Source organism: Taudactylus pleione, unplaced genomic scaffold (genome assembly GCF_031769625.1).
Source record: "Taudactylus pleione unplaced genomic scaffold, aTauple2 ptg000370l, whole genome shotgun sequence".
Classification (NCBI taxonomy): domain Eukaryota; kingdom Metazoa; phylum Chordata; class Amphibia; order Anura; family Myobatrachidae; genus Taudactylus; species Taudactylus pleione.
The window spans coordinates 6,335,559-6,349,532 of record NW_028284771.1 but is presented as its reverse complement, the minus strand read 5'-3'; the positions used below and the strand labels follow the sequence as shown (position 1 = coordinate 6,349,532).

Here is a 13,974-nt window from a genome sequence, read left to right as displayed (position 1 = left end):
CTGCGCAGATTCCGGATAATCAGGCCCATTGTGTCAACATTTTATACCACACACCATCCTAACACTAGTAGGGAGGCTTACAGCTCAGTTTGTTATTCAGAATATAAGGAACAGGAAAAAAAGCTATTTTTTTTTGCACAAATGAATCAAATGCTTCACCCTTGTGACCCCCCCACAAAAGCTTTCTGCGGACAGTTTGGATATTGCAGCCCCATGTACATTATCATCCATTGCAGCTGCTGATTTTCACACTTGGGGGCATATTCAATTAGGTGCAAAAAGTCGAGAGGTCTTCGCCGTCATCGCTGGTTTTCCATGCGGAAATGTATTGCACGCGTCCCCGCTTATCCCTGTATTTAATTAGAAATCGGCGAAAACAGCACCCGGCGAAACGCAAACAGGCGAGAAGTGCTGTAGGATTTGGGGAAATCAGCCTGACACCCCCCTATAGATGCACTAACATTGGGGATCATTGTAGATGCCCCCGATTAGCCCTGCTGAAGCTATTTGGGGGTACTTAAATGCTCTCAGCGTTTTTGCACAAGTGATGAAGAATAAAATTTAGCAGGTTTTTTTAGTGAAAATAACTAGCAAATTTGGGGTACATGAAAATTGGTCCAAGCATGGGAAAAAAAAAAAAATGAGCAAAAGTGTGGTTTTAAAAAAAAAATGAGAAAAAACGCACCTTCAGCAAGCACCTGCAAACAAAAGAACCCTCCCCCATACTTGCAGACCCCCCCAAAGTCTATTTCGCTAGTTTTTTTTTTTTGATGCAGTTAACATTTGTGGACCTGACCCAAGGGTGCAGGGTGGTTTTCCCACCTTTGCACCCCAAAATCACAATTCTGCACTTTTTTCCACCTGGTTTCATAGGCAAATCTTTTTCGCCTATACCAATGCATTGAATTTCCGCACCGGCGAAAAGTCGCCACAATTGAATACGGGGATAAGTTTTCTATTTGAATATTCCCCTTGATTGCACAATATCACCTGTGATAACTAAGGGCCATTCTATCCAACAGCTAGGTTTTGTTATGGATGTACCTGCACTATTTACATGAGGCCCCTAGAGCTCACTGACGGGGCTCATGCAATGACCATCGCGACCATCGAAACTGCGAGCTGGAGCCTGCGGTTGAGGTTTTCAACCGCAAGGCCCGGAGTGATTTTGGCTCTATCAGAGCCAAAATCACTCCCACTGACATCACTAGTGATGTCAGTGGGCCGGCTTCTGACGGTAGGCGTTCCCTTGGGAACGCCCCCGTCAGGGAGGCACGCCCCCGGCACACCCACCAAAGGGGGCGTGCTGTCAATCAACATCGACAGCACGCCCCCTTTGATCAGACACAACGAGCGAAGGACTTTCCTTCGCTCGTCGCGTCTGGCGCATGCGCACGACGGAGCTCCCGCCGTCGTGCGCATGCGCAGTGCACAACATCGACCCACTTGCGAGTGGGTCTGAATCAGGGCCTTAGTTGTGGCAGGCCAGCTACTCGGGATACAGGTAGGAATAATGTAGGAGCTGCAATACTGGATATGAACTTGCTTGTGGCAGGCCAGCTACTCAGGATGCAGGTGGGAATGATGTTGAAGCTGCAATGCTGGATATGAACTTAGTTGTGGCAGGTCAGCTACTCAACATGCAGGTAGGAATAATATAGGAGCTGCAATGCTGGATATGAACTTGCTTGTGGCAGGCCAGCTACTCAGGATGCAGGTGGGAATTTGTAACAGAACCAGTACTTGATATGGTTGAACTGACAGGCGGATGCAGGTTGAAGTTAGTAACAGAATCAGTACTTAAAATTGTTGAACTGGCAGAATGAATCCACAGGTACCCGCTGTGACTAGACACAAACCAAAGGTGACAAAAAAGGTAAATTGGAGGGTCTTGGCTAGGCACAGAGCTGGGATGGACATGGGAACAGGGCAGAATCCAGCAGGACACAGAGTAGGACTGGCAGGGACAGGGGACTGAGTCCTGAAGCAAAGGTATACAATGGCAGGATACTGAACACAGGAACAAAGGTTAGGGAGCAAGGACCTGCACAGCAACCACGTGAACATCCACTAGGTGCAGAAATGTAGTAATATCACCGGCAGGCAGGAACTGACTTGAATCCCTAATGAAGGGAGAGGTCTCCTGTGATTGGTCCATCAGGCTAAGATCAGGTAACAAGACTACCAACAGGTGAGTAACTGCACGTAGCAGCCAGAATTCAGATAGCTAGGATAGCAACTGAGAGCCATGTAACCGCAGCGTTACATGTAACAGGTTTAGGGCATTAGCATAAAGGTAGCACCAATGTGTCTGATGTTTTAAGCAATATATTTATTTGGAAATATGTGGAAACATTTAGCAATAATTGTATTCCTTCAATATGGTGCCCCAGCACATTATGGTTTAGTAACAATAATCTACTCTTCCAATTTAAAAATCTGTGGCAACAAAATATGCAAAATGTTTTTATTGCTTAGTATTATTTTTCAAGGTAGTATAGACCCCGATAGCTAATGTGCCATTCTGTCTGCAGTACAGATGTGTTATTTGTTATTATGCTATATCTGGACACTGATTCTTTAAGAACTCTCTTTTTTCATATGTTAAGCATGGGAGCTACTGGGGATAAGGAATAATCATTATTTGTGTACTTTACTGTGCAGGTAGAAGGAGGAGAAATGTCACGAGAAAACTCTGTGCAGCTCATTTCTTACCCTGACAGGTAAGAGTGTTCCTGGATGTCTTGTGTTAAGCTTCATACACACGTAAAGATTTTCTGTCCAACCATCCAACTAGTTGATTGGTTGCAGTGAAAATCTGGTAAGGTATGGGAGTAACTGATGATCAGCAATTTGCTCCTAAATGCCAGAAAACAGATGAAAATGGTCGTCAGACAAGTTTGTTAAATGTTTGATCTAAACAATTTGTTCAAACAGTTTTTGTGCATTTTCCAGCATTTGGGAGCAAATTGCTGATTGTCATTTGCGTTCATACGTTACCAGATTTTCATTCCAACCAATCAACTAGTTGGATGGTTGTACAGAAAATCTTTACGTGTGTACCCAGCTTTAGTCTTCCTGGGATGACAGTTGTCCATAAATGTATTTGAGCAATGTAAATATGCATTGTGGTGCAAATAGACAAACTGCATTATGGGGATTGATTCTGAGCCAGTGCAGATATTCTTGGCGGACAGATTTACCACCTTCAACCCGCCACTTGAATCTATCCCATCCCATATCCTTTGCTTATGAGAGTATCCAGCCATCTATTCAGGATTTATCCCTCTTCATTCGTATGGCCGTGCAGCTAATTATTTTTCCATCTGTAGCCTTAGCCATCATCATTAGTATCAGCACTAGCACATATCCAATGCTAGATGCAAACGAACCATCGGAAACAGACATACCATCTCCATCCGCACGCCTGAAACCAGCACGGAAGTTGGCTTACGTGCACATGACACTCCCGCAAGATGGATCTGACGTAACCGCCCAGTTGTTGGACAGAAATGCCCATTTCATGCATGGAGCAAACCATCTACTCTCGTAAACTCCGTCAAGGTGGATATTTATGGTCCAGTGCATGCGCAGTCTGCGATTGCTATATTCGCCACATGCACAGTCTGCTGGTAATCATGGGATGCTTCTGCCTTTGGACTTGCATCCGACTTGGAATCAGGCAGGTGCAGTTAGAAAGGCGTCTTGGTGAAGAATCGATGTCATGCATCTGCTGTAGTAAGAATTACATGCATCTTCCATTCCTGTGCCCTTGGAGAGCAGACTCAGGGGTGATAACATGCAGCTGCAGAACAGTAAACAGATTTATATTACAGTATATTGAGTTACATGGATCTTAGGCCCGTTTTCAATTTGGAGCGAAAAGTCAGTGGCCGGACTTTTTCGACGTCATTGGAGGTTTTGCCAGTGAAAAGTTATCACATGCGTCCCCGCTAATCCCCGCATTCAATTCCAAATCGGCGAAAACGAAATCGGTGAAAAGTCCTGTAATTTATGGGGAAATCAGCCTGACACCCCCCAAAAGATGCTCTGACATGGGGGTTTACTATGGGTACCCCCGAATAGTCCTGCTAAAGGTATGTGGGATCTTTAAACAATCTCAGTAGGTGCTGTTTTGCGTTTTTAAGAAGGTGGTGAAGAATAGCATTTAGGAGGGTTTTTTGGCAAAATAAGTAGTCCCATCAATTTTGGGGTACATGAAAATGGGTGTAAGCATATTTTAAAGTTGCTAATATGAAGTTTTTAAAAACATGCAAAGTCCACCTGCTACAACTACTTGTATTCCAAAAACACCTGGGGCATACTTGGGGACCCCCCCTGAGTCTGTTTCGCTAGTTTTAAAGTTTGTCCCCCAACTTCGTTTTTTTCGCCCCCAAAATGAAAGTACTTTTTTGGGGTCTCTTAAAGTACTTTTAAAAATGTTTTGACACAGATTACCTTTAGGGAACTGTCCAAGGAGTGCAGGGTGGTTTGAGGAAGTCTGCACCCCAAAACCCCAATTCTGCACTTTTTCTCGCCACCTATTCATAGGTGATACTTTTTCGCCGGTTCTGATGCATTGACTTATCGCGAAAAGTTGCACAAATTGATTACGGGGAAAAGTGGAATCAGCGAAAATGACGACATTGGTGAAAAAGTTTTGCCAAGAACGGCTTTTTGCTGCCTAATTGAATACAGTCCTTAATGTATGTTAGCCACAAGATGTAAATGTTGCACTTACATGAATCAGGAGCATGTTTCTGGAATAATGAACATAAAGGCTCCATCTTTGCAATGGATGCTTCTATACATTAGTGTTAGGGCTGCATGTATTTTAAAATCTAAATGCAAGTGTGCAGATGCGTATTTGTTCATTTACAAATGTGAGCTTTTTATGTTCAACTTTACATCGGGCCCATTAGTTGCATCTGTGGTGCACAATATACATGCCATGTAACATAAGAATAGGTAAGCCTCTATGCTTATATATTCCTGGCTGGGAATCATGAAACATGTATTTCAGCAGCAGAGTGAAGCTCCCAATTTCTTGTCCACGTTCCACGTCAAGCACTCAGAGCAGTGAGATTGTCCATGTGTGAACTCTGAGATACTGGTTCCCGCTATGCTGCTGAAACAACAAAACTCGTATATCAGGTCTCATTTATATTAATAAGTAGACTCTTGCTGTGACTGTCGGAGGGGAAATGTATCAAGCCTTGGAGAGAGATAAAATAGAGTAGTTGCCCAAAGCAACCAAACAGCGTCTAACTGTCATTTCAAAGACTGTGCTAGATAATTGACAGTTTAGAAGCGAATTGGTAGCTTTGGGCAACTTCCCCACTTTAGCTCTCTCAAAGGCTTGATACATCTCCCCTAATGAGAATCCATATTAACTATGTGATTTTCTGTTACTGCTGAGGCTTGTGACACCGTAATCTAAGATGCACCGTAATCTAAACATGCACAATTACCACAAAATAAAAACAAAAAAAACAAAAGTTTAAAATAATCATGGAGTCTTTGCAGCTATTTATGTAAATAATGTTTATCATTAGAGAAAATTGCTTGTATTGAACGCAACTAAGACACAAGGAGTAGCTGCTTCCACCTGACCTACTTCCTCACCTAAATTATGCTCTGGAACAGAATGATTGCATTTAGACATCCATTTAGCACTTTGTGCAATAACATTAACTATTCATTCGTACATTGACCCCATACCAAGGGCATAACTAGGACTTTGTGGGCCAAATAGTCAATAGAGCAGTGGTTCTCAAACTCGGTCCTCAAGATCCCACACAGGTCACGTTTTCCAGGTTACCCAGCAGCTGCTCAGGTGCATTCATTACTCACTGACACATTTTAAAAGATCCCCCAGTGGAGTCATGACATCTCTCCCTTCACCCACTGCAGAAATGATGATTCCTACAGCTGTTAGTTACAGGCAGATGTCTGCCAGTAATTAGAAGGCAGCAGGAGATACCAGGAGGGATCATCGCCGCTGGTCCATGATCATGTACATTCAGCTCACATTGGGCTTGATTCATTATGGATCACAACTGTGATCGCAGCTCCGTAATCGCGCACAGATCCACTGCGAAAATATGCTAATGTTTGCAATCCCAATGCCGTCGCAGCCTAACATGAGGACACCCACTACCCTTTACTCACTTCCATAACACTTAGTAAGTATGCAAAAACATTGGTTTCAACAAGTAACATGGGAGCGCAATTACTACGGGTCTGACCATACTCAGAATTTGCTAACCTCATCGCACGCAGTGAAAGCTCAAGCTGAAAGTGCCCATGAAACATCTGTATAACGCACTGACACGTCTGCGTTTCGGTGACCACCCCTCCGTCACCACCCCCAAATGCACACTTCCTGTCAATTACTCTGCGATGGGTCTGCGTAGTCTCTGCGATCGCAGTGAGACCTTCGCACATGCGCACTGCGATGCAGGCGCAGACCGCAACAACTATCCGTCTGCGTGCGGAATCTCAGTTGTGATCCGCAATGAATCAAGTCCATTATGCGGTTATAGGGCCCCGGCCCAGCGGCACCTCGTGTAGCCCCACCACAATGGTGACGTAGTCACCAGGAGCAGGAGAGCTGGGAAGTCTGTGATTGGATATATAATTAACTCTGTGAAATGCTTCGGGTCTGTAGTGGTGAGGATGTTTCCTGAAAACTCTTGAGTATACTGTAAAAGAAACAATAATGGGTCTGTTAGGATTATGAGGGGCCTATTCATCAACACTAAAATAAAGTTTTTAAGGACATTTTCCTTAAATAATGTTATTTTAGTATTCATGATGACACTTAGCAAGGAGATATCAGTGATAACTCCTGTGCTAAGTCCCTCTGCATTCATTTCCACACTCCCCATACATTAGTATGGGGATATGGAAATTATGGTATTCATCAAATTCTGAAAATTATGTATTTTCGGAATTTGATGGAGGTACTATACGGCACTGTGAGGTGGCGAATAGCCGGTAACACTTACCTGCGGCCAGCTGGTCAGGGCCCCCGCAGCTCCCTCCGGCGCTCTGGTCCCTCCTCTTGCTTCGGTGGTTGCTTGCACACTGTGGGCCTGATTCAGAGCCGCTCGTAAGCGGCCGCTCGTTCGCTCCGAGCGATGTTCGCACAACTGCGCATGCGTATGGGTTGTAATTGTAATACGCATGCGCGAACCATTCATTGTGGTCGGAAATTGTGTGCTCGCAAAATAGCGAATGCCTGCTATTTTGAGTGACAGGATGAGGCATTTGTGGGTGGTAACAGGGGAAGGTGCTTGAAAACGGGGAGTGGTGATCCGAACGCAGGCGTGCCAAAAGGTCAAAACGGGCGTTTTAAGGGTGTGCATAATTAACAAAGCAGCGTCATCGACCACGTCACTTGGTTGTTTCTTAGCCTGAACTGTTCGCATGATTGCGGTAGGAAAATCCAACCACAAGCACTGCGAGCAGTTCAGATGCCTTTCGATGTACTTGATTAATCAAATAAATAGCGGAGATGATGTAGGATGCGAGCGGCCAGGGGGCGTCTTTACAAAATAGTGAGCGCATATTTAGTTCGCTCGCTCAGACATAGAGGCGTCAACAGACCGCAAAGAGCGAGTGCTCAATTTAAATAGCCGGCCCCTTTTTCTAAACGAGCGAGCGCAAATAGCGTCCGGCTCTGAATCAGGCCCAGTGTTCTCCCAGCAGAACACTATAAAGTTTAGAAAAAAAAAAAAAGTATTTTATTTTTCTTCTAAACTGTACTGTGGTGTGCTGGGAGACCACGTGCCAGACCAGCAGGACGGAGCCGGAGGCTGCTGCATGACAGGTAAGTGCGGGACGGTGGGGTAGTGAGCGGAGGGAGCGGGGGTTGGGGGGGCACACAAACTTACCGCAGCTGTAGGCAGTGCTGCGCATTCGCTGGGTTTACGAATGTAAAAGCCCATGCGCAGCACGGATTTTATCTGCGGTAACTTAGAGTAGAGGAGGAAAAGTATCTATTTCCCGAAAAGCTGTCATCGCAAAAAAGACAGCTTTTCGGAATAGATACTGATGGAGAGGAGCAATGATGAATTCCTCCAGTAATTAGGTAGAACTCCATGCGAGTTCTAAACCTAATTACCTCCATCGATTTTTAAGGTATGATGAATAGGCCCCTGAGGGGCCTATTCATTATACCTAAAGTTTCTCAGGAGATAATTAGGTTTAGAACTCGCATGGAGTTCTGCCTAATTACCGTAGGAATTCATCATTGCTCCTCTCCATCAGTATCTATTCTGAAAAGCTGTCTTTTTTGCGATGACAGCTTTTCGGGAAATAGATAGTTATCCCTGCCTGCTCTAACTTACCGTAGCTGGAAACAGTGCTGCGCATGTGCTGTTACATCTGTAAAACCAGCGCATGCGCAGCACTGCCTACACCTGCCGTAAGTTTGTGCCCCTCCCCCCCCCCGCTCACCTCCCCCCCGTTCAGCACTCCGGCTTCGTCTGCTATGCTGTCATGTGTTCTCCCAGCAGAGCACAGTACTGTTTGGGAAGAAAAAAAAAAACGTTTTTTTTCTCTAAACTTTATTGTGTTCTGCTGGGAGAACACAATGTCACCATAGCAGACGGAGCCAGAGGAGGGACCAGAGCGCCAGAGGTAGACGGCGGGGGATCTGCCCAGCTGGAAGCAGGTAAGTGTTACCTACTATACACCACCTCACAGTGGCGGATAGTAACACCATCAAATTCCGAAAATACATAATTTTTGGAATTTGATGAATAGCATAATTTCCATAACCCCATACTAATGTATGGGGAGTGTGGAAATTAACGCAGGGGGACTTAGCAAGGAGATATCAGTGATATCTCCTGTGCTAACTAAGTGTGTTCATGAATACTAAAATAACGTTAATTAAGGAAAATGTCTTTAAAAACTTTATTTTAGTGTTGATGAATAGGCCCCTGAGTCTTTTAGTTTCAGCATTACCTGTATGGAGTTTGGTTTGGTAGGACATATTATTCCTATGCCACAGCATATCCACAGGAACGAGCAGAATACCCCTTCCTCGGATCCACTCGGATCCCTCTTTGCATCCCCAGAACTACTTCCCATAGGAAAGAGCGGGGCTACGAGAGCAAGCGTCGTCTGAAGATGGAGCTTGTTCTCAGAAGCAAACGCCGAAAATGTTCTGTTTTCGGGGTGTTTGCAGAATAGCAGGGGTCTTTTTCGGACCCCTGATGATGAATGGCCCGGTAACTAAAATATGCGGAAACTAGCATCTCCGCATGGCTACCGACCATTTAGTGTTGATGAATAGGCCCCTATAACTTTTATGCAGATTCTTGGGTCTTACTATTGTATTAGATGTATACGTGTGCTGCTGATATATGTGTGTGTTAACTATTAAAATTTATATTATTATTATTTTTTATTTCAGGGCACAATCTTTCTTACCAGCAATCCCAGCAAGTCGAGTAGAGGTTCTAGAAGATAGGGTATTCAACCAGGAAAAGACCACGACCATACTGCTAGACCAGGCCTTCAAGATAAAAGAGGATGTGTCCATGCTGCGAGGGAACCGTGGCACTCAGTGGGACGTGATGGCTCAACGGTTGCTTGAAAATCATATGCAGACAATCACACAAATAGTGAAGCAACTTAGTAAAGATATTGAGGTGCTATAACACAGTACTGTTCACAATTATATTTAAATGCAATTAGTTTATTCAGCTTTGGGCGCTGCCCTATTACCATTACCTTAGAGGAGGTGAAAAGGTTGTTTTTGATGGGCTAAAAATACTCTGCTAACTTGGGAAGGGTATCAGTATGAAATACCGATGGAGGGGATGCCGGCTATCAGTATACTGACAGCGGCATCCCGATGGTTCGAATCCCGACAGGGGAATGGTGAGTAGTGTTCCCCTGTCCTATTTACTCCCAAATCCTAACCCACCTTTCCTGCACCCTCATACTAACCTTCCCTACCCCGCACCATAACCCTCCCCCCTTAGTGCCTACCCCTCCCCTCTTAGTGCCTAACCCTAACCTCCCCCCGGTGGTGCCTAACCCTAACCCGCCCTGTCTGAAGTCTAACCCTAACCTCCCCCCTCCCGCAACCTAACCCTAAAGTTCCCCTGTTATGCCTAAACTTAACCCCCCTCCCGCAGCTGATACTTACCTTGCCCCGGTCTCCTTGCGATCGTTGGCATCCCCAGTCATGTTGGAATTCTGGTGCCGGTGTTTTCTCAGTGATCGGTATTCCGGCACCGGGATTTCGTCAGTCGGCATTCCGATCGTAGGGATATTAACTACATCCCCTTGGGAATGCCTCCTTAAATTGCCAGTAATTATCCCACTTGCTTTTACAGGTATAAATTCTCAAAACATGACCTGTTGGTAAAATTTTAGGGTTGAGTTTGAGAATCACTGATATAATCTAAGTGTGAATATTATTGACCTGTGCATACAGACCATGACATCCACAAGATGAAGCTATCTATCTGTGTCTCTGCAATTTCGGCATTCATAAATATCCTTTTTATTAGCAGATTATTGCGCAGCGGCCAGCGGGGGTAGTATGCTGGAGTCTGTAACCTATTAATTTATGGCTTCCAGACAATAGACCTGATTCATAGAGGACGCTAATGCAATTTCCACACAGATCAAGCGATTGTTTGCCATTGCGCATGTGTATAAGCAGCACTGTGCGTGAGCAGCGATCGCGCTGCGATTACAGATGCACCAAGGGCTTTATCGCAAAGTGAGTGACAGGCTGTCAGCGTTTTTGGGTGGTAACGGGGAGTGGTCTTAAAAACTGAGGTGTTCCTGTCCGTTTAAACACCGTTACATGGGTGTGCATAAATTTACCACTGCGAGTGCATACGCAGCATGAGAGCCCACTGCGTCAGACTTGCCGAAAGGTCAAGATGGCCGCCGATGTGCGTCGATGTTACTGATATTTAGGCAGGTATGCATTGTCGCACACAGGTAAGAAGGCAGCAGTGGGCGTCTTTATGCTCAGGTGATCTTTGCAAACATATTTTCTAAGTGTGTTAAGCAGTATGTTGGTGCTCTTGGCGGTTAGTCCACATGTGGTACAGCTTAACCAGGTCTTAGGTTTATGTAACCAGGTAGGGTTGTTGTACCGGGCGGTATGATGACAAACTCCATGGTTGTAAGTGGCGCTATGCCCCTCTATGGTAGCGGTGGTGATATAGTGTGCTGGTGGCACTCTGAGGGCTCTCTATGGCTTTGTAATAACAGGAGTATCAGAGGGCAAGTCCATTAATATGGATTGTTGGGGAGGAAGATGGTCCAACATGGGGCAGATGTCAGAGGTATGGCCTCCTTTTGAGCTCTGCAGGTCCTAGATTTGTGATATAACTAGCTTTGTGTGCTAGGTGACTGCAAGATATGATTCATCAATAGATTTAAATGTATATACATGTATGAATTAAACTTAGTATATCACCAATTTAGAAAAAACCTTGCTGACATATTACTGTAAGATATTCTGTTAATTGGCTCTTGTTAGACATAGGGCCTGATTCTGAGTCGCACGTAATTCACAAGCTATGCCGAAGTTCACATAGTTGAGCAAATTTTTCAACTGCGCATGTGTTACCCAGAGTGTAGGGGCACCCAGAGTGTAGGCACAAAGGTGCTGTTGTCATCAGGACAGATGGTATCGGAAATGTGGTGGAAAGTGAAGGGCGTTCCTGGGCGGTGACTGGGAGATGGTACTAGTACACGCAAAAATGGACCAATCAGTGGACGTGTTATGGGAGTGTCGCGAGTGTGCAAATGCATTTGGCTGCGTTCCCAGACTCACACAACTACAGGCATAGGAGGCCATGGTAAGGCGGAGACACTGCACCTTCCATAGGGCTGGTACAATTTTCGATGGTGCGATTGATCATGGCTAATTGATCATTGATAAGGACTCAGCAATTGGTATTCCAGTATGAGCGGGCGCTAAAACTGGGTGTCTGTCCTTGCACATTTGGCCTCACGAATCTTATAAGTATCTGGCTCACAATATTGCAATATTGCAATATTGCATTGTGTTAACTTAACTGTCTTTAGTAAATTACTTGGCCCCACAATCTGTAATAACTACAAATTAGTGTCACAACTTTAATATATATATTATGGTTACGGTTATATAGAAAGGAGTACGTTACTAAGTAAGTGTTCAGCCACCCCTGGATCGGTCATAGGTGTAAGCTAAAGATAATGAGCTTTAGTCAGCAAATCATATGCTTTTATGAGAAACATTTTATTAACACTTGTGATAGGCACTTTTCTTGCACATTGTAATAATGATATGACCAATAGGGAGTGATCATTTGTCATTCTTAGTAGAGTGATGGAAGTTTTTTTTGGCACTGCTGTAGGTTTTGGAAAATGAGATCCGAGCCAGGGATACGGTGAGCACAGGGACAAGCTTTGCCGTACAGAGCCTTGACAAGAAACATCTTTCCGGAATAGGTGACCTGCGCGGTCGTGTGGCCAGGTCAGTATCTGTGGATGAGCTTTTAGGGACTGCCTAGGTAAGATCAGGGCCTAGGGTGTGTCCGGAACCCTTTTTAAGAACCGATATACTGATTTGTTATGTATAATATGATGCAAAACTAGTGTCTGGAGCACATAAACTGTACCAGCAATATGCATATATTGATGATAGGTAAAGTTTACATTTGGCCTATAATGATATATTATGAGGCATCTGAGTTGAGGCAAAGGTAGGGAATCAAAGTTAAATGTGGCTAATTTTCCCATTGATTAAAGTGTCAAGCGTACGTTATGCTAATGCAACATATAATAGTTAACGTATAATATTTGTGTGGTACCAGAGGAAACATCATGTCTAGACACATCGCAATCCCAAGGGCCACATCTAGATGACAATGCCGACCTGCACAGCCTGCATAACCCTGCCACTCTATCCATGCTCATAAATGGTCTACACTCTACAGTACTTGTGTTTTACAATTACAATTGCTAAATGAATCCGGTTGTTCCTTTACATCTAACAAGTAAAGACAATTTTATGTTGCTTTAAAGAACAACACAATAAATCTGTAAGTGTATTCATCACCTACACGTATTGGCGACAGTAATTTTATGGTCTGAACCAAAATACTGGAATGCGGTTTATGAGCCAGCAATAATACCAGGGCAGAAGAAGAGACAAAAAGTGACATTTGCCCTGGGCTACAAGGACAGGGGAGAATTCCTAAACTTCAAACATTTTAATCCCATCCTTAAGGCTACATACACACTGGGGCTGATGCAGAGTGAGACCATTTGTGTAGTATAACTTACATAACATCTCTCTGGGGGAATGGGATAAAAATGCCGGCAGCTAAATCCCGACAGCGGATGCCCGACAGGATCAAGATTTCGACAGGGGCAGGTAAGTACCCTAACCTCCCTTGTCCCCCCCTAACCCTCCCTTAGTGGTACCTAACCCTAACCTCCCCCATTATGCTGGCCATACATTAGTACGATGCGATTCATCGTACTTTTTTCCCTTGAACGCCCCGGCAGTCCAGACGGCACGATTTGGTGCTTTTTAACACACACGATCTGCATACGCTTACGATAGATATGATGGGTTGCACATCTGATCATACGATATGTTTTAAGAGTGGCAGGAGCGCACATCGGATCGTATCCTACCTAAATGCTACACGATTTCGATACGATTCACCGTACGCCGTGTCAAAAATCGGGCAATCGTCCCGAACCCCTAACCCTGCTAGACTTCCTAATCCAAACCCTCCCCCCGCCCTGCGGCTAACGCTAAGGGTGCCTTGGACTTACCTTCGTTCAGGATGGCGTCCTCGGCATTCCAGGCGTCGGGATTATGATAGGTGCCGGTATTTCGATGCCTATCATAAATCCCTAGCGAAAGCATTCCGCTGTCGGGATTGCGACTTGCGGCCGCCGGTCAAATGACTACATCCCTATAAGGGAGCA

General features: G+C 44.8%; 1 protein-coding gene across 2 annotated transcripts in view; it reads left to right on the top strand.

The window, feature by feature from the left end:
* The first annotated feature begins 2,138 nt into the window (after positions 1-2,138).
* FAM81B (family with sequence similarity 81 member B) overlaps positions 2,139-13,974 on the top strand; it is an 83,214-nt gene continuing 71,378 nt past the window's right edge. Inside the window, exons 1-4 of one of the 2 annotated variants that reach the window (XM_088444680.1) lie at positions 2,139-2,191; positions 2,665-2,723; positions 9,428-9,665; positions 12,387-12,505. In XM_088444680.1, the coding sequence (XP_088300806.1) occupies positions 2,680-2,723; positions 9,428-9,665; positions 12,387-12,505 (401 nt within the window). In that variant the 5' untranslated portion in view covers positions 2,139-2,191; positions 2,665-2,679. Of the gene's footprint in view, positions 2,192-2,217; positions 2,297-2,664; positions 2,724-9,427; positions 9,666-12,386; positions 12,506-13,974 lie in introns of those variants that run through there. The other variant, XM_088444679.1, reaches the window with a different exon arrangement.